The sequence below is a fragment of the Pipistrellus hanaki genome (assembly GCF_964339955.1).
Source record: "Pipistrellus hanaki genome assembly, chromosome: 9".
NCBI lineage: Eukaryota > Metazoa > Chordata > Mammalia > Chiroptera > Vespertilionidae > Pipistrellus > Pipistrellus hanaki.
The window spans coordinates 50,209,413-50,232,226 of NC_140511.1; the positions used below are offsets into that span (position 1 = coordinate 50,209,413).

Consider the following 22,814-nt stretch of genomic DNA (forward strand, 5'->3'; position numbering starts at 1 on the left):
GAAAGCCATGACTTTAAAGACTAGATGGTTCATGTATTGTTAATATTCACTGGGGAAGAAGTTACTGACCATAAGTGCCAGACCTTCTACTGGAAGCAGGGACAGAGTGTGGTCCAGCTAGGTGATTTGAACTTGAATGTGGAGGGTAATCGGACAACTTCAGTAGGGAGTAACCAAACTTGCTTTGTACAATAGTTTTTAGAGCTCACTTGGGGAAAAGTAGGCCAATTTAAATAACTCCAGCCCTAGTTGGTTCAGCTAAGTGGGTAGAGTGCTGGCCTGTGGACTAAAGGGCCCCAGGATCGATTGTCAAAAGCACAAAAATAGCCTGGGTTGCAGACTCGATCCCCAGTGTAAGGTGTGCAGAAGGCAGCTTATCAATGTTTCTCTCTCATCATTGATGTCCCTCTCTCTCTCTCCCTCTCCCTTCCTCTCTGAAATCAATAAAAGTTGAAGAGCACAGAATATAACTCCATTAATAAGAAGTTGTGTTGTGTTGAGTTGTGATTACTTTGCTCCACCTGAGCAATTGGAAACCTTGCATACTGTCTAGGAAAAGGCCTGATATGAGTACAGTACATGTGAGCTAATGAAGACCAGCTGGTGCTAACACTGGCAGAGGAGGCTGTCAGAGGTAGGTGGCCGAGCTATCTAGACAGAGCCAGGGCTGCACGCCCTCTGGCAGTGCCATTCTAGCTGCGCCCTGGTTCCCAGACACAGGACTCGAACCCATGCCCTAGAGAGGCTTCCCGTCCCACAGCGGCTGCAGATGGAGGCATGCCTGAGCCAACGATCTCTGCAGGCAGAGCGCTGGCGTCCTCCTGAGCAGGTGCTGATGAGCCAGCAGCCATCTGACCTTCTCATTTACGTGGGGCCAAAAATAATAATAATTTGTGAAGAGTTTTTATTAACCTCGAGTGAAGTCACAAGGCAAAGTTTAGGCATGTAAAACCAAGCCAGGCATTACTCTCAAGCTGACTTTTAAAGGCGAACCGAAAATCACCCACAGGAAACTGTATAAAAGTCGACACTGGAGGAAATAGCAGGTACTAGCAGCAACGAGGCAGTTGATGGATGGTTTGCTATGTGCCAGCCACCGTGGTAAGCATTTGACAGGCAACATCGCACCTAAACCCCATACCTGATTAGGAGGCAGGTACTAGGATCATCCCTGTTTTTCACTGGACGACACCAAGGTGCAGAGATGTGAGGTTGCTTGCCCAAGGTCACACACTGGTGAAGTGGCTGAGCCAGGCTGCTGGATCTCCAAGCACAGGCCCTTTGCCACTTCGCTCCACTGCATTTGTAGTGAGGAGCAACGCTGGTCCAGGCTGCACCGGAACCCACAGGAAGTTTTCTGATGGGAGGCGGTGAGGCGATGGAGAGCATGGAGCAAAGTCTTGGTGCATCCTTAGAGTTGAGAGCAAGGCCGGTATGGGCAAGGCACAATCCCATGGACCCCAGCCTTTGGAAAGGCAGATTTTCTGGGAACCTGCACCGGAGTCCATATTCGATGACCCCTTAAAGGGGTTTTTGACTAGTGAAGAAAGGAAAACTCTAAACAAATGAACTGTAGGCTATAAAATTACAAATTACTCCATTGGAAAAAAAATTAAATCAATCCATTCAGTTCAACCTGTGTTTGTGGAGAATGGCACCAATAGAAATCAGTGGGGCCCTAGCCGGTTTGACTCAGCGGAGAGAGTATCTACCTGCAGACTGAAGATTTCTGGGTTTGATTCTGGTCAAGGTCATGTACCTTGGTGGCAGGTTCCCCCGGACCTAGTTGGGTACATGCAGGAGGCAACCAATCCATGTGTCTCTCTCACATCAATGTTTCTCTCTGTCTCTCCCTCTCCCTTCCAATCTCTCTAAAAATCAATGGAAAAATACCCTGGGGTGAGGATGAATAAACAAATTAGTGGGACTGCAACAGGAGACTTTCTAATGGGCCAGATTGTAGAAGGACACATAAGGAAGATTGGAAAAGGGACATGAAATCCAGGATAAAAGGCGGCTGGAGCCTGAGGAAATAATGCAGCAAAGAGGCTGAATCTGAAAAACAATAACAAAAAATACCCTGAAGACGGCAAAATAGTGCTGTTTCTTTTGGATTGGGAACAAGGAGAAGACAGACCCTGTGCTGAGGCAGATGGTATTATGTCACAGGATGGGGAAAAGCAGGATTCTCAACTCTCAGCTTTTCTGTTTTCTTTATCGAGGCAAATGGTCCTCAATCTAGACATGTTAAGCAACCATCTAGAAGAGGAAATTGAATCTGGACAGGTGAGAAAAAAAAGGGAGAGCAATGAACTCAGATGTCTAAGCCCCAATGTAAGATGATACATACGTAGAGCCTTGGATGTGGCATTATTCAATCAGAATTTGTTGAGTGAACCCTATTAACCCTCTGGTGTTGAAAACACTTGCAGCTGTAACCTCAGTCTTTGAAACTCAGGAAGCCTGGCAGAGCCCAAAGACCTTGAGATGAGCACATTTTCCGCTTTCCACCTGGGAAAGACACATGAATTCTGATCCCTGTCAAAACTCTAGGTAGGATTATTTTTAAAATTGTGACTATTTAGAAAGACATTTAGAGATTACTAAGGAACCCACTTGTGTTTACTAAGAAGCCATGAAAAACAAATGTCATGTCCTTTTCTGAGTGAAGTTGCAAGGTGCCGATGGATATGGCCCACGATGGGGAGCTTGATTTCAGGAAATGACTTTGTTACCAAAGTTTCCCATCAGACAAGATGCAGAAATGTAGGCTGCGTGACACCAATTGGATGCATTTAGAGTCTATAGAAGAGTTTCACTCAAAGGTTGAGAACGGTCCCTTGATGGATTATCTATCACTGAATCCCAAGTACCTAAGGTACTACCCAACACCTATTTCATGAATGAATGAGTGAATGAATGAATGAATTCAGCAGAAGTTAAGAGCTGCATTGTAGCACCAGTTTGCACATTAACTAAATATATAACTTAGAGCATTGCACATAAATCTCCCTGGATCCCATTTTCCTTATCAATAAAAGGAGATAGAGAGATAAGGGAATTCATTTTCTAAAATGTTTTTAATTGATTTCAGAGAGGAAGGGAGAAGGAGAGAGAGAGAGGCAGAAACATCAATGATGAGAGAGAATCATTGACCAGCTGCCTCCTGCACACCCCACACTGGGGATGGAGCCTGCAACCCAGGCATGCACCCTGACCAGGAATCAAACTGTGACCTCCTGGTTCAGAGGGCCAATGCTCAACCATAATCTAAGTTATAAGATTATATGGATATAATTTTTTTCTATGAATCTCAAAGCTAATAACATTATTTATTCATTTGCCCTTTCTTTTTGCCAAAAATCTGAATGCCAGTCACAACTCCTTTATGACCAAAAGGGGTTTGAGCCTCTCTGCTCCACGAAGGAAGCCACACCCCACCTGGGCACTAAATGGGCATTTGATGTTGGAGGAGAAGGAGATAGTAACCAGAAGGTTTATTGGGTTTTCTTTGGAGAAGGATGTGATGCACAAACTTATGGAAGTTTTCCTGATAACATATAAGGAAACAGAAGGGTCATTAGTGGCAGGACATTATTAAGGGTATATGTCCTTGAAACTGAAGTATTCATGTCCTGAATGTGGAAGAGGACCTCCCCTAGAGCATGCACAGGTGGGTTTTATTTTTCATGTCCCTGACCTGGAGGCATCAACAGACCATCGGAGGACTGCTGCCCGCTGAGCTCTTTTTGCTACAAACACGGTCCGCTAAAGTAGCTCCAAAACAGTTTGATCAGGTGGAGAGAAGCGCCAATCTAACCCATTTGCTGTTGATTTCTTAAGCAGATTCAGGCACACAGGATGAAGCACAGCTTTTGCAGGAATGGTTTAAGCTGGTTCTGGAGAAGAATAAATTAATGCGATATGAGTCGGAGCTACTGATCATGTAAGTAAGGCAACGCGGATAGCAGCAAGGCCCAAACGCAACTCGGGGCGGGAGTGGGGTGGCTCGCTGGCCTAGGTGGCAGTCCCAGGGTTTTTTTCTTCTTGTGCATACAAAATTGTGATTGAGGCAAATTGATACTTGATGCCTTGCATATCATGCTGGCATTAGTGCCGAGAATCTTCAGTTATCTATTCTGCCTGTGAAGTCCTGTAGCTAAAATAGATTTCAGGTAATGGGGCTGGAGCTGGAGGGCATTTGGAAAAGTATTTTCAGCCCATCCCTGCTGCCCAGACCAAAGGCACCCACCTGCAGCCACACACCTGCCACAGGGAAGCATGTCTCTGGCCTCTGGGTGTGAACCGCGGGAGAGGCTTGGCGAGAGTGGCCTGTGCACTTCCTTGTGGCTTTAGCGAGTTGAAGGCTAGGATGTCTGGCTGTCTTCACTAAATAAGGGGCGGCAGCCTGGTTTGAAGAACAGAAAATAGAGAGGGGCTGGGCCGGTGTTGCTCAGTGGTTAAGCATTGATCTATGAACCAGGAGATCACAGTTTGATTCCCAGTCAGGGCACATGCCCAGGTGGCAGGCTCCATCCCCGGTGTGGAGCATGCAAGAGGCAGCCAATCAATGATTTTTCTCTCATCGTTGATGTTTCTATCTCTCTCTTCTTCTTCTCCCTTCCTCTCAGAAATCAATAAAAAAAATATATATTTTTAAACAGTTTTTTTTTTTTTTTTTTTTTTTTTTTTTTTTTTTTTTTTTTTTTTTAAAGAAAGTAGAGATGGATGTCAATACCCTCTGACAAAGTGGAAGGTCATGATACCTGTCACCATTCTGGAGAGGAAGTAGCATTTAATGTGGGTGCTTTCACTTATGCTGTCTCTTTTCTTTTTTACCCCAATCCTGAGAGGTAATTGAGGTAGGGGGAGCTATCTTTTTATTTTATTTATTTTATTTATTGATTTTTTACAAAGAGGAAGGGAGAGGGATAGAGAGTTAGAAACATCGATGAGAGAGAAACATCGATCAGCTGCCTCCTGCACACCCCCTACTGGGGATGTTCCCACAACCAAGGCACATGCCCTTGATCAGAATCGAACCTGGGACCCTTCAGTCCTCAGGGCAACACTCTATCCACTGAGACAAACCGGTTTTGGCAGTGGGAGCTATCTTTTAAGATGCCTAATACATTCTACTCCTCTCCCCTGGCTGGGTTCTGGACCAGGTGAGAAATAAGACTACCAAGCCAATAGATGAAACTTCAAAAGATCACCTTTGTTGCTGATAATGGCTTGGCTAAATATGAGAGCCCGCGTGAGCTTGCTATCTGTGTTACTGTCCTAGAGCCAGAATAACAAATTGCCACAAACAGTGTGTTTTACAACAACAGAAATGTATTCCCTCGCTGCTCTGGAAGAGGAAAGGCTGAATCAAGGTGTTAGCAGGGCCATGCGCCCTCTGCATTTCTAGCCTCTGGTGGCTTCAGGCATCCCTTGGCTTGTAGCTGCACCCCTCCATTCTCTGCCTCTGTCTTCACATGGCCTTCTCTGGGTATCTGTGTCATCCACTTCCTTTATAAAATGGACTCAGGGTCCACTGGGATAATCCCAAATGTTCTCATCTCAAGGTCCTTAACTACATATATTACATCTGCAAAGACTTTTTTTCAAAGAAGGTCACATTCACTGGTTCCAGCGGTTATGACGTGGACATATCTTTTGGGGTCATTATTCAACCCATGACATGAACCCAAACTCCAGAATTAGACATGCTTATCTATATAGTCACAAAAATATGATGGGCCCACCTCTTTTTTTAATGTATACTTTTTATTTTATTGACTTTAGAGAGAGTGGAAGGGAAAGGGATAGAGAAATAGAAACATCAATGGGAGCGAGAGAGAAACATCAATTTGTTGTTCCACTTATTTATGCACTAGAGGCCCAGTGCATTTGTGCACAGGCGGGGTCCCTCTGTGTGGCCTGTAGGGATCGGGCTGAAACCTGCAGTTCAATGCCACCTGCAGCTCCTATCTGCCACCCCTGCTCATCCCGGCCTGTGCCTACTACAGGGTTGTACCCAATCAGTCCTGATGGGGAGAGGTTTGAGCTGCCACAGCAGTGCTTGCCAGCCATGAGCCCTGCATCTGGCACCCTCCCAAGGGAAGTGGCCTGTGGGGTCAGGCTAACACTGACACTCTGACATCCCTTGAGGGGTCCTGGATTGTGAGAGTGGCGCAGGCCAGGCTGAAGGACCCCACTGGTGCACAATCAGGCCAAGGAGGGGCTGCGGGAGAGCTCCAAGGTGTGTTTGTCCCATCTCGCTCAGTCCTGATCGGCCAGACCCCAGCAGCAAGCTGACCTACCAGTCAGAACATCTGCCCCCTGGTGGTCAGTGCCCGTTATAGTGAATGGTAGAGCTGCCTTAGTATATAATTAGCATATTACGCTTTGATTGGTTGTTCAGTTGTTCTGCTGTTCAGTCTAATTGCATAGTACCCTTTTATTATGTAGGATTCATTGGTTAATTCTTGTATGTGCCCCAGCTGGGGTTGAACCAACAACCTGCTGTATCAGGACAATGCTCTAACCAACTCAGCTACCTGGCCAGGGCTTTTTTCCCCCCATCAGCTCCTACAACCAGGGGGCTGTCAGAGTTTTGTTGTCTTCACCTGGACAAAATGTTTCCTGTTTCTGCTTTCTCCTTTTCTTGTCCACCAAAGTCAGAGTTGGAAATGGTTATAGGTGATACTTGAAGTCATGTTACCCTCAAAAGAGAGAAGAGTTTCGGATTGTCCTTGCTTCTTCTTGGACTATTCTGGTCATTTCCTCATGACCCTTCAGTAAAGGGTGGTCTTCCAAAAGCCTACAGAGGTCGAATCTCACCCTTCAGTTCCTCTCATCATCTCCTGAGCTGAGCCCAGCACATCTCAGCAATCCTCTCGGCACCTTCAGTGACCGGCAGCAGCAAAATGTCCGGTTTAGAGAGATTCCAGTTTTAAGAGGGAAGAAGAATGCCTTAGCTACTGTCGTGAGCTTATTTGCCAGTGTGTCTACACACATCTCTAGTATTTATAAGGTCTGAATGCTTTCTCATCCTTAGGGCCCAAGAACTAGAATTAGAAGATCATCAAAGCAGACTGCAGCAGAAATTACGAGAGAAAATGCTTAAGGAGGGTGAGTACGGTGATGTGTTTTGGGTTCTTATTAAAGACATTTCCCCCCAGAGAGACACCTGAGCAGAGCACACTGCAAATCTCAGAGGGGAGGGCCCTCCTTCCTGGGGGTTAGAAGGGAGCACAAAGCCAGCCTTTCCTCTGCCCACCGTCCGCAGCCCAGCAGTCCCCGTCCAGCTTCATTCACTCAGGCTGGGAGAGCAGCTCTTTGCTCCATCCCAAGTCTGAATAGGAACAAAGTCATTTATTCACACATTCATTCACTCACCCAATCATTCCTTTAGCAAGTATTTATGGAGGATCCAGTGTGTGACTGGCATATGGAGGAGATCCACTGTGCCCTGTGGTCCCTGTTCAGGAATTATGGTACCACTGTAATGACATAGCTGATGAGCGCCATGACATAGGGGTTTGGGGACCACATAGGAGACGGCAAAGGAAAGATCCTTCCCAGCATGGCGGGGCCAGGGCATTGTATGTGAGGAAATATTTGACCAGGAAGGACAGAGAATTGAAGTAAACGCATTGACACGATATACTGATTTATACATCCATTGGCAGCTGGGCACGTTCACTCTGTTTTGCACTGTGTGTTTGTGGGGCCAGGCCAACGCATGGCTTTCTTACATTAAGACCATGGGTCTAAAAGAACAAGTCAAATAATTCCTCTATACCTCCTGAACAGAACACTGCGCCTACCTACGGGTACAGGGCAAGCATGTAGTAAGCATTAGGCGTCATCATCATGAATATTTTTATTTCGGTATTTCATCTCCATTTTACAGATTAGAATACAGAGTCTGGGAACTTCGCGAGCATGCTGAAAATAAATGATAGGGCTGAAATTAAAGTACAGATCATCACAGACTCGGGGTCTCGTGTTAGTATTCTATAAATAGAATTCTTTATAGCAAGAATTCTATTTCTAACAAAACCCTTACAGAGCAGATGAAAGTGGTATACATCACTTTTTATTGTCAGGAAGGGCTTAGAAGGGTATGTTGATGACAAGCCAAAATTGAGAGAAATTTAAAAATTTTTACTGAGTTGATTATCAAATAAGGAGCACCAAACTGAAATATACTTAATTAACAAACCATAGTGTATAACTGAGGTCTGATTCACACATCTGATACCGATTTTAATGTGTTCTTTTTCAGGGGTGGTAAAATAAATACCACCAAAGACTCCATTAGCCAACCTTCAATTTTTTTTTTTTTTAAACAATTCTTATTGAGTGCTGATGGTCATACCTTTTCTCACCCCTTTCAGGTGTACCAAAAAAAAAAAAAAAAAAATGCAGCTTCTTCATTTTTGTCTGTATCTGAGCTCATCTTCCACAAAAGCTTCATCCCTCTAATTAGCAAGGAAAAAAAGGAACTTTATACCCCCTTCTCTTAGTCTGATGCAATATTTTAAACAGTTCCCGTAGGAAATGCTCAGTCTCTTTGGGATGAAAATGTTCAATCTTGCAGATGGTCACCCCGTCCTTCTGCTTTTCTCCCCAAGGTAATGGGGAGAGGCAGGTTTGTGTGAGTTTTGGACGTTAGGAACCTGGGTGATTTGCGCTGAGACACAGAGTCCCTTCGCAGCCATCTGCTGTCATCGGGCTGCCACTGTCTCTGCCAGCATTTGCAGCTAAGGTGTGCAGCTGGCTGATCCACAGCCTGCCCTTGTCTGGGCGAGCTTGGAGCCTAAGGCCGTTGCCTGGCTCACCAGCCTCTCAGAGCAGCCTCCATTCAGCTTGGCCAGGGCTCACCACCTGATCTCACTGTGGGGCCACTTCACTCCTCATCCTGAGGGAGCCCCAGAGGCCCACTGGCCGGATCCCTTTGGCAGCTCTGGGGCAAGTGAGCACTTCTAGGCTCACACATGCCACACACATTAGATCAAGATCGGGGGAGTCACACTCACTCCCTATTTCTCTGCCCAAACACAGAGTCCTGCCTGTTTATACATAGGGTGCCCTCTGGCTGGCTTCTTCCCAGCGTTCCAAACAAGACTTGAGGCAACATCCTTGTCTTGTTTGGATGTTGTGTTCCCATCAAATGATACAACATTTCCTGCCCTCTTGGGGGTTCTAAGGTGTAGAATGGAGAGACTGGAACACAGAGTTCTCACCGGCCCGTAAAACATGAGCTGCGAAGGGAATGATGCTTCTTTATCTCCCTGTTGTCATATACGTACACCTTCTTCCTGGCCCCACCTAGATCCAAGCCCGATGTGAGGGGCGGCAACCCTTCGCCACTCTGGGATGGGGCTCACCTTGGTCCTGATCTATTAAACGGAAGGGGCTGACGGAATTCATGAAGTCTCCCAAGGCAATGATCTGGGTGACAAGACCTAAATTTGGCTTTAAAGTCCTGTTTTGAATGTCAGAAAGGCATGACTGCAGTACCTGCCTCTTACCCTTTCTTTCCCTGACTTTGTAACAATATTATCTCCCCCAGGGCAGTCGGCTATTTCAGGCTGTGTAGGAAGAAGGTCACGTGCTCCGAAAGGCTAAGGGGAAGAGCAGTCACATCCTCCTATTGGCCAGCTGTGCCTCACCATGCTTCCGCCTGGTCTCTCCCCAAAGGGCTACGGTTCATCATTAACTACAAATTGAAAAAGGATTCTCATAATTGAAGCACCGGCCACGGGTGTAGGCAGTCTGCTTAGAAACTCTGCTTGCTGTAGCTCAGACATGTTTAGGGAGAACAGACATTTTGTTGTTTGTGGATATTTTTTTTGTGTGTGTGCAGAAAAGGGGAGGGTGAGGGCTTGTCTGGTATTAGCTTCTTTTTCTCACAAAGGGGTTCTCCCCTGGCACTTTAGATATATCCTCAAGTTGGAAACTGAGCTGCCCGCAGCACAAAGCACCCACCTTTCTAATCGGTGGCTCTGAGGGCAGTTCCCTAGTGATTGATTCTTTTCCTTGTTTTCTCCATGGAAATTAAAGGGCAGCACACGTCTGGGACAACCAAGAATGCAGAGGCCAGGAGCTCTCCCGGGGCCAAATCTTCTTACCCGAGGTCCGATGTTTTCCTTTTTCTCTTTCTCTAGAGAGCCAGAAAGATGAGAATGATCTAAAGGAGGAGCGAGAAATATTCGATGAGATGATGCAAGTGATTAAGCAGAGGGACCAACTCGTGGATTCCTTAGAGGAGCAGCGCATCAAAGAAAAGGCTGAGGACCAGCACTTTGAAAGCTTCATATTCTCCAGGGGCTATCAGCTGAGCAGGACGTGAGCACGGCGCCCCCACTCGGAGCCACCAAGGACGGGATCCTGCCCAGCACACCTCACACACTCCGACTTCCTTTGGCAGCATTCGTCAGACCTGCGACTTGAGTTACAACCATACGGCAATATGTTTTCAAAAATTAAAATTCTCTCACATGTGCTACAGCTGCCCCAGATTTTTCCTTCCAGAGGTTATAATGGAGAAAATACAAAGACGCTTTTGGAATGGGGAGTCCACCTCAGCAGATCTCTCCGATTGGAGGTGGCCTTGGCAGGTGGCCAGTATTGTTTTCCCTAGAAGGTGACACAGATGGACTTTCCTTCTGCTTTTTACCACGTATCTGCCCAATGCATTGAGTTGCACATCTTAAGATTTGTTAAGAAGCTGCCTTTTCATTAATATAGCCACATTTGCCTTTTTTCTTTTTTCATGGATGACTGGTTTCCAAATGTCAGGAGGAAGCAGCAGTAGTTTAAAGATTAGGTTAATATTTAAATTGTTTCTCCAGCGAAAGAGGAGAAACCTTGAGATTACTGATTACATAAAGCAAACAACTCACATAGCAGGTGTTAATTCAATCCAGGGTGGATTTAATTTACCAGGTGTACTTATAAGCCTTAATATAATATCTATAAGCAATGAGAGTTTAATAGGACATTTGAACTTTCATTTTATTTAAAAAAGAAAGGAAATAGAACTTTAACTTTGTACCAGAAGGGTCACTAATTTTCACCAAGTACTGTTAGCTTAGAAAGGCTTTTTTATTCTCAGAGTACTGTCCTTATGGCCCCTGGGACATACTGGAAAGTATTTTTAGAAAATGAATATATTTTTTAAAACTGTTGGGAATGGCAAAGGGAAACGCCTTCATTTGTGGATAAAACTATGTGTGAGATTGGTGCTGCTGTAAAAATGCACACGCTGGTGACCCAAGGTAAGGCACCTGACCCCGTGGTGGTCTTCTTGGGTCCAAAACAGAGAAGTGGCTCTGAGACGCTGCCGAGGTGGCCCAGAAACCCACAGGACAACGACAGAACCACTTCCGACTTCAAGGTGCAGCTGAGCGCAATGACCCCATTTACCACATCCCAAACTGGGTCCTGGATTTTGTAGACATTTTGAATGTACAAGGAAAGCTGGGAGGTGGAGTTTGTGCACTGAAGTAGGATTCCTGGGATGTTTTGATGGTTCGTGTGGAACCAAAGAAAAGATTTCAAATGGTGATCTGTTGTCATAAAGTATTTGTTCTCCCTCAATGGGATTCTGTGAAGACTGGCTCTATCATTGACAAGAGGCAGACTGGAGGACCCTTTGTTGCTCTATGTTTGGCCTCTCTTGTTTCTGCAAGTGTTTAAATGCGTCATTGGACAAAAGGTGCTTTGCAACAGTCAGCTCTGACTGCAGACCTAACTTCCCTCAAAATGAGTTGAGCCATGAACCATCTCTGTCTGAGATGCTGTCTATATATAATACATGGACCTGGCCAGCCGAGAAGCCAGAGATAGGAAGTATAACTGGATTTTCCGAGTCCACCAATGTTTTGGGTCATATTAAAACATGACATTTCCATGGTATATCAAGCTCCTAAGGTTGTAAGGTTTCCCCCCTTATCTTTTCTTTCAGAATCAAGTCTTTTGATGCCTAAATTCTAATATTAGGAAACATGTATAGGCATCTATCTACCTATCTATTTATCTTTGAAAACTGTGTCTCTTACAGCTATTTATCTATTTTATTTATTTGGTGGAAATTGCTAATATGATTGCCTCATAATTCTGGTTTTCCTACGTTATAATTTGGAAAAGACCTATTTTCACTAAGATGTTGGTACATAAGCTATTTAATATACAAATAACTCAGATGTTTGTGGCAGAGAATTATGTAGTATTAAAGATTTATGGAGATAGTCAAACTAATATTTCTAGCCACCAGGCAATTGGAGGTGAGACTATGGATGTGCAGGAATATTACTATTTTAAGAAGGGAATATATAACTTCAATTTTCATTCTAGAATGTGTAGACGTATTCAAGCCCAGACTTTTCTGTCAGTTATATACAAGTGCATTTTGGATGCTTGCGTACATTTAACAGATGATGCTCAAATGTGTAGTGTCTGGGTTGTTATTGTGCAAAAGAATTAACTGCCACTTATTTAAATTTGTTCTCTTTCCACCTAAAAGAAAGATTCTCCCAAGAAGGCCAAGAAAGAAGGTAATTCTTGGCTCCAGTATTGTGTTAATAGATGAGAGAAGCAATTTGTTCACTTTTTCTTCCACAGACTATACTCTGTGGTTTAAGACTCTCTCTTATCTGGCCAAGTTAAGACATAAATCTCATACTTGCACTGGCCTTCCGTTTTACCAGTACATAGAAACTATTTCAGTGATCATTTCCAAAAGGACGCAAACATTGCGGCCGTTAAAGTATTTTAAATGATTCCATTCCTTATTCACAATAGAGACCCTCTATTCTTAGGCCCTCAAAATGTATCATATTGTACATTTTAAAGACCATTTCTTTGTATGCGCTATGAATAAGATTATGATGAAAATAGACACAGCCTTCACTGTCCCCTGAAAGATCACTTGTGATCAAAGCTAAGCAATGTAGGACGCTGAGTGAGACAGAAAACCCAGCCAGCCTCAGGTCCTATTTCATAGTCTCACACAGCTTCTAAGCTAAACCAAAGGCTTATGATAGTATTTTTAAAAATATATTTTTTATTGATTTCAGAGAGGAATGTAGAGAGAGAGAGACAGAAACATCAATGATGAGAGAATCATTGATTGGCTGCTTCCTACAGGGCACTGAGCCTGCAAACCGGGCATGTACTCTGACCAGGAATCGAACCATGACCTCCTGGTTGGTAGGTCAATGCTCAACTGAGCCACACTGACTGAACTCATGATGGTCTTAAGTTCAGAATTTTTCATAAGTTGGACCAAGAGAATGATTCTTAAGCTTGCTCTCCCAAACCACTCATTTATTTATCTATTTGTTTAAGAAACATTCTCCAAATGCCCATCGGGGTTCTGCTGCCTTGTGCTAGGTGCTGGGATACAGAAAGAATATTTTTCCTCCACTCTGCCCACACACAAAACAATACAAACATAAACAAGTGCCACTCCCGAATAAATACAAAGATAAAGAACTACTTTTATTAGCGGCATCAACCTCGTCTATTCACATTCATCTTAAGCATTAAGACTTGCAGCCCCAACTATTGTAGGTGCTGCTTTGGCAATAAAAACACAAATAAGTCCGTGTTTCTAAAACTGTGAAAAATAATATCAGGTTTTACGGTCTCATTTAAACCTTGATTGGCTGTGTTAGGCAGCTCGGGGTCAATCAATGCTGAGATGCAGCATGCTAATTGCAACTGAGAGAGGAAGTGGCAGGTGCTTCCACCTCTGAGGAGCGGCGGCGCTGACATTGATGTTTTCTGCATTCTGGAGGCCGACGACAAGTCAGCAGCGTCTGTCTTCCACGAAGCAGATCTGCAGGCTCTTCCTCGCAAACTGAAAATGGCAGCATGTCCCCTCCCAGGTGGCTGATCACAGAACTCCCCCAGCAGGGCAGAGGTGGCAGGGGGCAGCTTGGGCTGCCACATGAACAGAGGAAATGGCGGCTACTGGATGCGGGGAGCCGCGATGTGGGAGTTTATTGTAATAAGAAGGTTCATGCACAGGGGAGCGTGTGCTGTCTCACCTACTGTTTATCTTCTAGCCTCGCTGCTGAGGAGCTTGTCAAAGATTAATTTGCTCCCACGATTGGGAACTCTTCATGTGGATTGAAATGTGTTACATGTGCGCTGCTGTAAATGCTGAAACGGACCAAAAATAAATGGTTTTGTGTCTAAGAGATAGAAGCATTTCCATGCGGGCTGGGGCTGGCCCCTCTGAGGGCAGTGTCCATTTCACTTCTTTCTTCTCAGTGAAAGGACCGAGGCTCAGCTTTGGTTTCGTGTGGGAGTCAGTGAGTTAATGGTAGACGTTTGATTCCCATTGGGGCACCTGCAAGGACTTACCTGACCAGCAAATTGGAGTAGAATGGAGGGAGAGAAGGCTCACCTCAGGTGTATTCTCTCAACAAAGAGCTATTCTCAGAGGCGGGGAGGTGGGGAAAGGGAGCCTCGCCTAGTTCCACCTCCTGCCTCTCCTCCCTTTCTACCTGGGGAGACTGGTTTTGTATTTCATTTACTCAACAGGAACGCTCCTTTCTGCACTGCGCTGGCCTTCCATGCACTCTTTGAGGACTGAGATTCCGCTGTGTTGTTATTTTGTTCTTTATTTTTAAATATTTTTTTTATTGGTTTCAGAACTGGGAGGGAGAGGAAGAGAGATAGAAACATCAACGATGAGAGAAAAATCAGTGGTCGGCTGCCTCCTACACACCCCACACTGGGGAGCCTGCAACCCGGGGATCCTGTGCACTGACCAGGAATTGAACCGTGACCTTCTGGTTCATAGGTCCATGCTCAACTACTGAGCCATGCTGGTTGGGCTGTTTTTTTTGTTGTTCATAATCCCAGTGCATGCAAATTCATGAAATGTGAGCGTGTAGAACATCAAAATGACCATGGCAGCTTAAGGAAGTGGTCAGTCCCATCATTTCACGCTGTGTTCCCCATTGTTTGAAAGCTTTTGTCTGCTGAGAGAATATGTGAAATGATTCATTTTTTTTTTCCTATTGAATATCCGCCAAAAGTAAACATAAGTGGGATGAGAGCTCCTGCTTTGCAAGTGCTAATGTGCCCAGGGAAAGTGCCAAGGAAAGGCTGGCCACCTCTTGCATTCTTCCTTGGGCCTCTGCTGGGGCACAAGTGCCTTCCTCCTGCTCAGGAGCCACAAGCTCTCGGCCTTTCCCTGACCCTAAGCTGCCACAGGCTATCCCTCAGCCCTCAGGGCACACTTGGTATTTCATGCTCACTCCCTCTCCCGGCTCCTTTCTAGAAGGAAAACTGATGCAGCCTTGGCTCCTTGGGGAGCCCTCTGCCCCTGATGCTGGTAACAGGGCCCGGAATTCAGCTCACCTCCCGGCCAGGTGCGGTCCGGTGCATGAACTATTCCTTTTAATCCTGAAAGCAAAATCCTTAAGATCAACATTACCCCACTTGGAAAGTGACACTGAGTCTGGGCTCAGGTGTTGGCTTGTGGGCCACCAGGCTGCATGGCTTGCTCTGTGGCCCTGCCTGGACGTGTGCCTTGTGCTTACCTGTTCCTTCTCTTCCTGTCCTAGATCGGCCCCCATTGCCACCCTCCCCAACACCCCGGTGCAAAGCCCTGCTCGGAGGAAACCTGGGGATAGAAGCCGAAGCTGCCACTCCGCAGCATTTTGTTACCTTCTGTTCTGCCTCTCATACACTCTCTCATGGAAAATGTTGTTTAGAACAGGTAAATTACCCCACCTCCGGCAGCCCTCACAAAAACCTTTCCATAAACATGATACTCCGGGAAGGTGTGCCCTATGTGTCCAGATGACCAGGTACCTCGGACACGGTGCCATGCACCCCCTCAGGACACCTTTTTTTTATTTTTTTATTTTATTTATTTTTTAAATATATTTTTATGGATTTTTTTTACATAGAGGAAGGGAGAGAGATAGAGAGCTAGAAACGTTGATGAGAGAGAAACATCGACCAGCTGCCTCCTGCACACCCCCCATCAGGGATGTGCCCGCAGCCAATATACATGCTCTTGACTGGAATCGAATCTGGGATCTTTCAGTCCGCAGACAGACGCTCTACCACTAAGCCAAACCAGTTTCGGCACCTTTTTTTATTTTTTTAAATTTCTTTATCGATTAAGGTATCACATATTTGTCCTCATCCCCCCCCTAAGGACACTTTTTTGCTCCAAATTGAGAAGCATGGCATCATAAAATCGAGTCCTCAGTCCCAAGGGTAGGGAACCAAGAGCACAGGGCCGAGGGGATGGGAGAGAAAGGGCTGAGGGAGTGTGTTGGGGACCAGCTGAGAGTGAGGTAGCTTCTGCAGGCCCTTAGAGGTGGAGGGAAGGAGTGAGCAGCGAGGGTGGGGAGCAGGATGGTAATAACTGGGAAACAGCATTCACGGTCCCTTGTAAATCTGATCCTGGGGCCGCAGCTCCCAATGAGCCAGGGCTCAGGAATTCAGTTCCCTCCCATCCCAGAATAACGGAAGGTGTTTCCATAGAATTTGGAGGAAGTGAGTATGTGAAGAGAGTAGTCCCAAACATGTAAGTATGTGATTTGAAAGCTAATCAGTAGCTTAAGGGGGGGGGGGAGGGGGGAAATAAACTAGTTAATCATTCTAAGAGTCACTAGTTCAGGGCTTTAACTCCAGCTCCACGGCTCCCTGGATGCCTCAGGGTCTTCGTCCGTGAAGTGGGGCAGATCCTCCTCTTCCCTCCCTCCCAGGTTCCTTGAATGAGTCACTCTGCTGTGCACAGGTTCCAGGTTTAGAATGGGAATGGCTGGAACATAACTTTGTGATGGGAATGGTGAGTCTCAAACTGTTCAAATTCCAACAGCAGAAACAAACCAAAAAACTTCAAATCTCAGCAGAATGAATAAGAATGGGCAGCTTAAGCCAGAGGAGATAGAAGCAGAACGCCAGGCCAGGAAACACGGCTTCGCAGGGCAGTGTCGCCAATCTCTCTCTCTCTCTCTCTCTCTCTCTCTCTCTCTCTCTCTCTCTCTCTCTCTCTCTCTCTCTCTCTCTCTGCTTCCATGAACCAAATGCCCAGTGTCTTGCAGGCCCCGTTGGCCCGTGGTTCTCAGGTTCACCCTGAAGGCACCATCTGGCCGTGGTGATCCAGTTGCCTCTCGTTAGATGTGCTCCTTCTGACCTTCCTCCCTAAGAGAAAACACAGGAGGCAGGAATCCCCTTGAAATCTCCCCAGCCAAGATGGAGCGAGACTCTTGCCCCTCCAAGCGGCACAAATCTGGAGGCGGGTGTGGGTGGAAGATGGGTTACAAACTGTGACCTCGAAGACCTTTTACCCTGGTCTGGGGAGGGAAAAGGGAGATCTTAGAAGTGAACTCAGTGGTCTATGACATGGACCTCACACCAGCAGCATCAGGGACTCCCAGGCACTCTGCCTAGCTGCATCCGAAGTGGCTGACAACTCCTTTCTCTCCTTAAGAGCTTTGCCCTGCCGCCATGCCTCAGAGCATCTGCATTCCTCTGCTAGGCCATGCCAGTAGGAACCACCGATCTTAGTTTCACCTCCGCGTGTAACACACTCAACTCTCTTGCCCAGGTGTGGAAAACCTTCTACTAATGTCTACAGTCCATCACAGGATGCCTGAGGATAGGTAAGCAGGTCACCTGTCTCAAAGAACTTGAGACACGTGCCCCCAGGGCTGATTCAGAGGCCATTTGAATGGCATCATCCATGTGATCTTCAAAAATAACCCCACCTTCGGTCTGCTAGGTCATAGGCTGAGGTGGTTCAGCTTCCCCTGCTCCCTGCCCCTGCCCCTTGTCCCTTGCCTCCTCTGCCCCCCAAGAGAAGCCCTTGCCCCCTTCCGGCTGCTTTCTGGGTGCCTTAGTCCAGGCAAGCAGTACTTCTGAAGAGCAGCCTGGCTTTGAAAGGCCACTGCTAATATCCCAGAGTTCCCAAGGGTGGGTGGAGAGGGAGGGGGCGTGCAAAAAGAATTCTCACTTAAGACTCTCACTTCAGGGCCTTTTTTTTTTTTTTTTTTTTTTTTTTTAAATCTCTCATGCATCCTTTTCATCCCGAGGAGCACACCTTTGCTTTCAGTGATCAAAGGGGTCCCCATGAGGCTCTGGCTGGCTTCTCTCCACCCCCTGGCCAACCCCTGCTGCTTTGATGTGGTTAAACAACCTCCAATTATTGATTGGGATCCAGGCCTTTTGTAAACCCCTTCATAATCTGCAGGAGCTCCTGTTTTCTCCCTTAGATGGTGCATTCATTTCTAGGGTGGCTGTCATTAAGTACCACAAACTAGGTGGCTTAAAACAACAGACATTTATTATCTCACAGTTCTCAAGGCTAGAAGTCCAAAACGAAGGTGTCTGCTGGGCACTGCTTTCCCAGCCTCTAAGGGAGGACAGTCCCTGGCCTCCTCCAGCTTCTGATAGCCCCCAGCATTCCTGTCACTCCAGTGGCCACCATCTTTCTCTATGCTTGTCTGGGTCCAACTTTCTTCTTCTCCTAAGGACACTGGTCTAACTGGATTCCGTGCCCATTCTATGCCAGTATGACCTAACCCGCTATTTTAACCTTCCTCTTCTCAAAGTGGCAGATGCCCCCAGGAATCCAACAGGTGACCTCTTTGTTTGTGGGTCAACACTCAGCCACTGAGCCACACTGGCCAGGCTTAAAAATTAATCTGTTTTGTGATACATTTATGAAATTGTATTCATGTACAATATACATGCAGAAACCTGCTCAAATTATTACATGCACACTTAATGAATTTTCAAAGTTGATCTTCCCATGGAACCAGTACCTGTACATCAAGATACAGAACACGAGCAGCTCCTGCAGCCTCCCTCATGCTTCCCACCCCTCCACCCATTCTCATCACTACCCCTCCCAGGGCTGGTCATTATCCTGACTTCTCACTAGCCTATGACATGGACCTCACACCAACAGTCTCTGTGAAATTTCTACAAAGAGAATGATAGAGTATATGTTATTTGTGTCTGCTTTTTTTTCACTCAACATTATCTTGTGAGATACATTCCTATTGTCACTTTCATCACTGTATGAAAGTGACATCGTGTGATGATCACTATTTATTGATTTAACTGTTAATAGTGGTGCTGTGAGCTTCCTAGGATGTGTATCTGGGTGCACAAAGGTACTCATTTTTGTTGGGTGTAACCTAGATTGTAATTGTTGATCATATGGAACTGTCTGGGTTCCCTTTACTGACGATGAAAATGAGAGTATAAGAAAGGGCAGAGATTTGTCCGCAGTCACTCAGCTCCTGAGCCAGGCCTGGGACTTGGATTATTACCTCCTTAGGAACCTAGACACTCCGCAGAGTCTCACACAACACACATTAACTCATGAGTTGTCCTTATCAGCTGAGCCTTGGGTAAGACGAGACTGATGACCAAGCACGAGAAAGGCAGCTGATCATTGGTGCCATCGCTGTAAATACCAATTCTCATGGGAGGAAGCTGGTGCGGGCTCTTCCCTACATCTGATCGAAGAATAGTGAGCGACGTGTGTCCCTGACTAAAATAGATTTCAACTCAGCCTCCTACAGGGCCAGGCCCTGTGCAAGGTGCTTCTCCCATATATCATCTCATTTAATCTCCTGAATAAGAAACAGATCACCTCACATCCATAAGCACTCTAAAAGCATAATATCAAAAAGAGTATCTAAATTGTAAGCAAACTGGAGTAGTTTAGAATATTGCTTTTCAAATAATATATGGTGAAGGACCAATCCATCATATAGACCACTATTTTTGTAAAATATTAGTATAATAAAAAATGAATTATTAGAAAAGTAAAATAAGAAATGCAAAATATAAGCTTCCAATTTGTATTATTAAATTAAACAAATACAAAGTTATATTGTTAAATTATGAAAGTTTTTATTTAAAAAAATATTTTTTATTAGTTTCAGAGAGGAAGGCAAAGGGAGAGGTAAAAACATCAATGTTGAGAGACAATCATTGATGGGCTGCCTCCTGCGTGCCCCACACTGGGAATCGAGCCCACAACCTGGGCATGTGCCCTGACCAGGAATTGAACCTTGACCTTCTGTTTCATAGATCGATGTTCAACCACTGAGCCACACTGGCCAGGCTAAAAGTTTCTAAACACTCCCAGTTTCTACACTATGCCACTGAGGACCAATAACACAGTTTGCAGAAAAATACTGGTTTTCAGACTATACTTTGAGTAGCACTGTTTCATAATTTACCATCCATTCCACCTGGGCCTTTCAAGAGGGATTAATCATTACCTTGAGGCAGAAAGGTTTGGATAACAAGACACCTGCATAACACTGAGCCCTGGAACCATTCACTGCCCACATTAATGAGACTTTCCCATCCCCTGTCTTTACCAACGTGACTTTATTCCACAGAATATGTAAAAGATAAAAGTTACACGTAACTACATAACTTTATTGTTATTTTCAAGAACTTACCTTCAAATCTCATGGAAATGAACAGAAGACCCTTACACTTTTCAATAGATAGCGCTGAAAAGACTATTTAATCTCTAAGACTCTTAGAAAGTCGTGGCTTGTGTCCACTAATCTTACACTATTTTATCTCGATCCTTAGTGAAAATTAACTGAGCACCACCTCAGGAAAGACCTGCCTTAAACCAAATTCCAAAACCTTTCAATGATCCTACTCTGCCCCGGCTCCTCTCCAGTCCAAGATGTTACTAGGCTGTGAAGGCAGGCTCTCCTCACCATCGTGTACAATAAACTCAGGTTTGCCTTCTCCACAGCTTGTTTTGCTGGTATTTTCTGGGAGCCAGCATTCAACAATCAGGGCTTGCCTTGGTTGGTTCCTTCTTTTAGTCTTGCCCAGCGGCTTCCAAACTTTAGTGTGCATAAAAATGACCAAAGAGGACTGTGTATGCAAAAGCATGCATGCATAATTTAAGAGATCTCCATGTGTAACTCTGACTGTGTCATAATTAGGACCTACGCCTTGCACAAGATGTCAGCAATCGGTAAAGAATAGAGCATCATGGGACATTAGAGCTGAAAGTGGTTTTAGGTGCTCAAATCTGAGCACGTGGATCAACATCACAGAGAAGATGTAATTCCTGTAAAAAAAAAAAATTGCCTATCTCTTGGTTTTAGCTCAAATGTACTCAACCAGAATTTCTAGAGATGGGGCCTGTGAATGTTTGTTAACAAAATCCCTAAGGCACTGAGATGCACAGTCAGGTTTGAGAACCTCTATTCTCTTCCATTTGGTAGATGAAGAAATAGAGCTCAGAACGGGAGTCAACGTGCCTACGATCCCATTGCTATTGAGCTGTTTCTCATGATTTCTTGACAACGTCCGCAGGGCTGGAGGTCAGATTTTGGAGGTGCCCTCATACATCTAATATACTGAACACGTATGATAATGATGTAATCAAAACCATTCTATTTTGCTTCTCAACATCTCTTTTCAATTTATCAGGGGTAGGGGTGGGGGCGTAATCTTCTCCTCCTCCTGGGTGCAGGTTCTAGCAGTCCTCGTCACTTCTCTGCTTCCTGTTAGGTAAGAGGCACAAGCTAAAGTATAATTTTCAAAAAAAAGTTAAAACTCGGACTTTGCAGCAAAGAAAAAAATGAACACATATCCTGCTTAATCTATTGACCATCTTGTTACATGTTTGTTCTCAGAAATTGCTGCTTATTAGTTTTCTCATTAGCTCAGGGGAAAGGTGTGTGAGCTATTTAAAAAGTTTAAGAACATGTCCTCGGGGAGACACACAGCTGGCCGGCTGAGGGCACGTAGGCACTGGGAAGGGGCTCAGGTTCCAAGCAGCTGAGCCCCACAGTTTTTCTTTATACAGACCACTTGGCTTCTTGAGACCACCACTTTGTTCCATTCTTTTGGTTTCTACCCATCAGCATGTGGCTAAAAATGGACACCCAATCTTAAGTCTGCAGGATCATCACTAACTTCTCAACTTCGGACAAGTCTAAACTAATTCAGGTTCTTGATTGAGACCATCTTACTGGCTGATCTCCAGGCAAGCATTAGCAGCGCTTTGGGTCAGGTCACTCAGCTGTAGCTACTTGGAGGAAACATAGTTGCCAAGGGGCTGGGTGAGAGTGTGTGTGTGTGTGTGTGTGTGTGTGTGTGTAAGAGACAGAAGAGGCCAAGTGAGAACTTAAAGCGGGCATGCTTAATAAAACGTCCCTTGAATCATTTCCAGCGCAAGTCCTTGAAACACTATGTCAAGAACACCCCTGTTATCCCAAATGAGTCTGGTTGTTCTTTTGTTGATTTTATTTAGGAGGGATAGATGGGGAGGGCGGGGGGAGGTCGTTGTCTCACAGGATGCCATGATTGTACCTTCCCATTCATGTTTACACCAACATTTGGGAACCTCATTTGCACAAGCCATTGAACTGCTAGAAGCAGGGATGTGTCTAAGAATAAGAAGTCTGGGCCCTGTGCTTATGAACTTCAAACCTCTCAGTTTGGGATATGGAGTGAAGAGGAGGTTGGATGTGCCCACTTACGGCACAGCTGGGGCCAAGTGCAGGAACAGTCAGATGTGCCCAGTTGGTGGGGCCTAAACACATTTTGGTTCGCTCTATTTCTCTTCAAACTCCCTTTTGGGCACAAGACATGGGCCTATTAACTGCAAAGGTAGAAAAGCTGGGGTATAAAGCAAGCACCTGAGTCAAGACCCTGGGCGATAGAGTAACAGGTGGGTTAAGTTCAGCCATCACTGCACCGTGGTGGATTTGTTCAAGGATCCAAGCTGGGTGCGGAGGAAATGAGGCTTTCAGGCTCCGGCGCTCCCAGGCTGGAGG

At 45.4% G+C, this 22,814-nt stretch overlaps 1 protein-coding gene across 3 annotated transcripts in view; it reads left to right on the forward strand.

The window, feature by feature from the left end:
• MICAL2 (microtubule associated monooxygenase, calponin and LIM domain containing 2) overlaps nt 1-14,211 on the forward strand; it is a 196,734-nt gene extending 182,523 nt beyond the window's left edge. For 2 of the 3 annotated variants that reach the window (XM_084893499.1, XM_084893506.1), the window contains 3 exons: nt 3,847-3,946; nt 7,046-7,119; nt 10,164-14,211. In XM_084893499.1, the coding sequence (XP_084749625.1) occupies nt 3,847-3,946; nt 7,046-7,119; nt 10,164-10,348 (359 nt within the window). In that variant the 3' untranslated portion in view covers nt 10,349-14,211. Of the gene's footprint in view, nt 1-3,843; nt 3,947-7,045; nt 7,120-10,163 lie in introns of all 3 variants that reach the window. The other variant, XM_084893500.1, reaches the window with a different exon arrangement.
• Nucleotides 14,212-22,814: the final 8,603 nt, after the last annotated feature.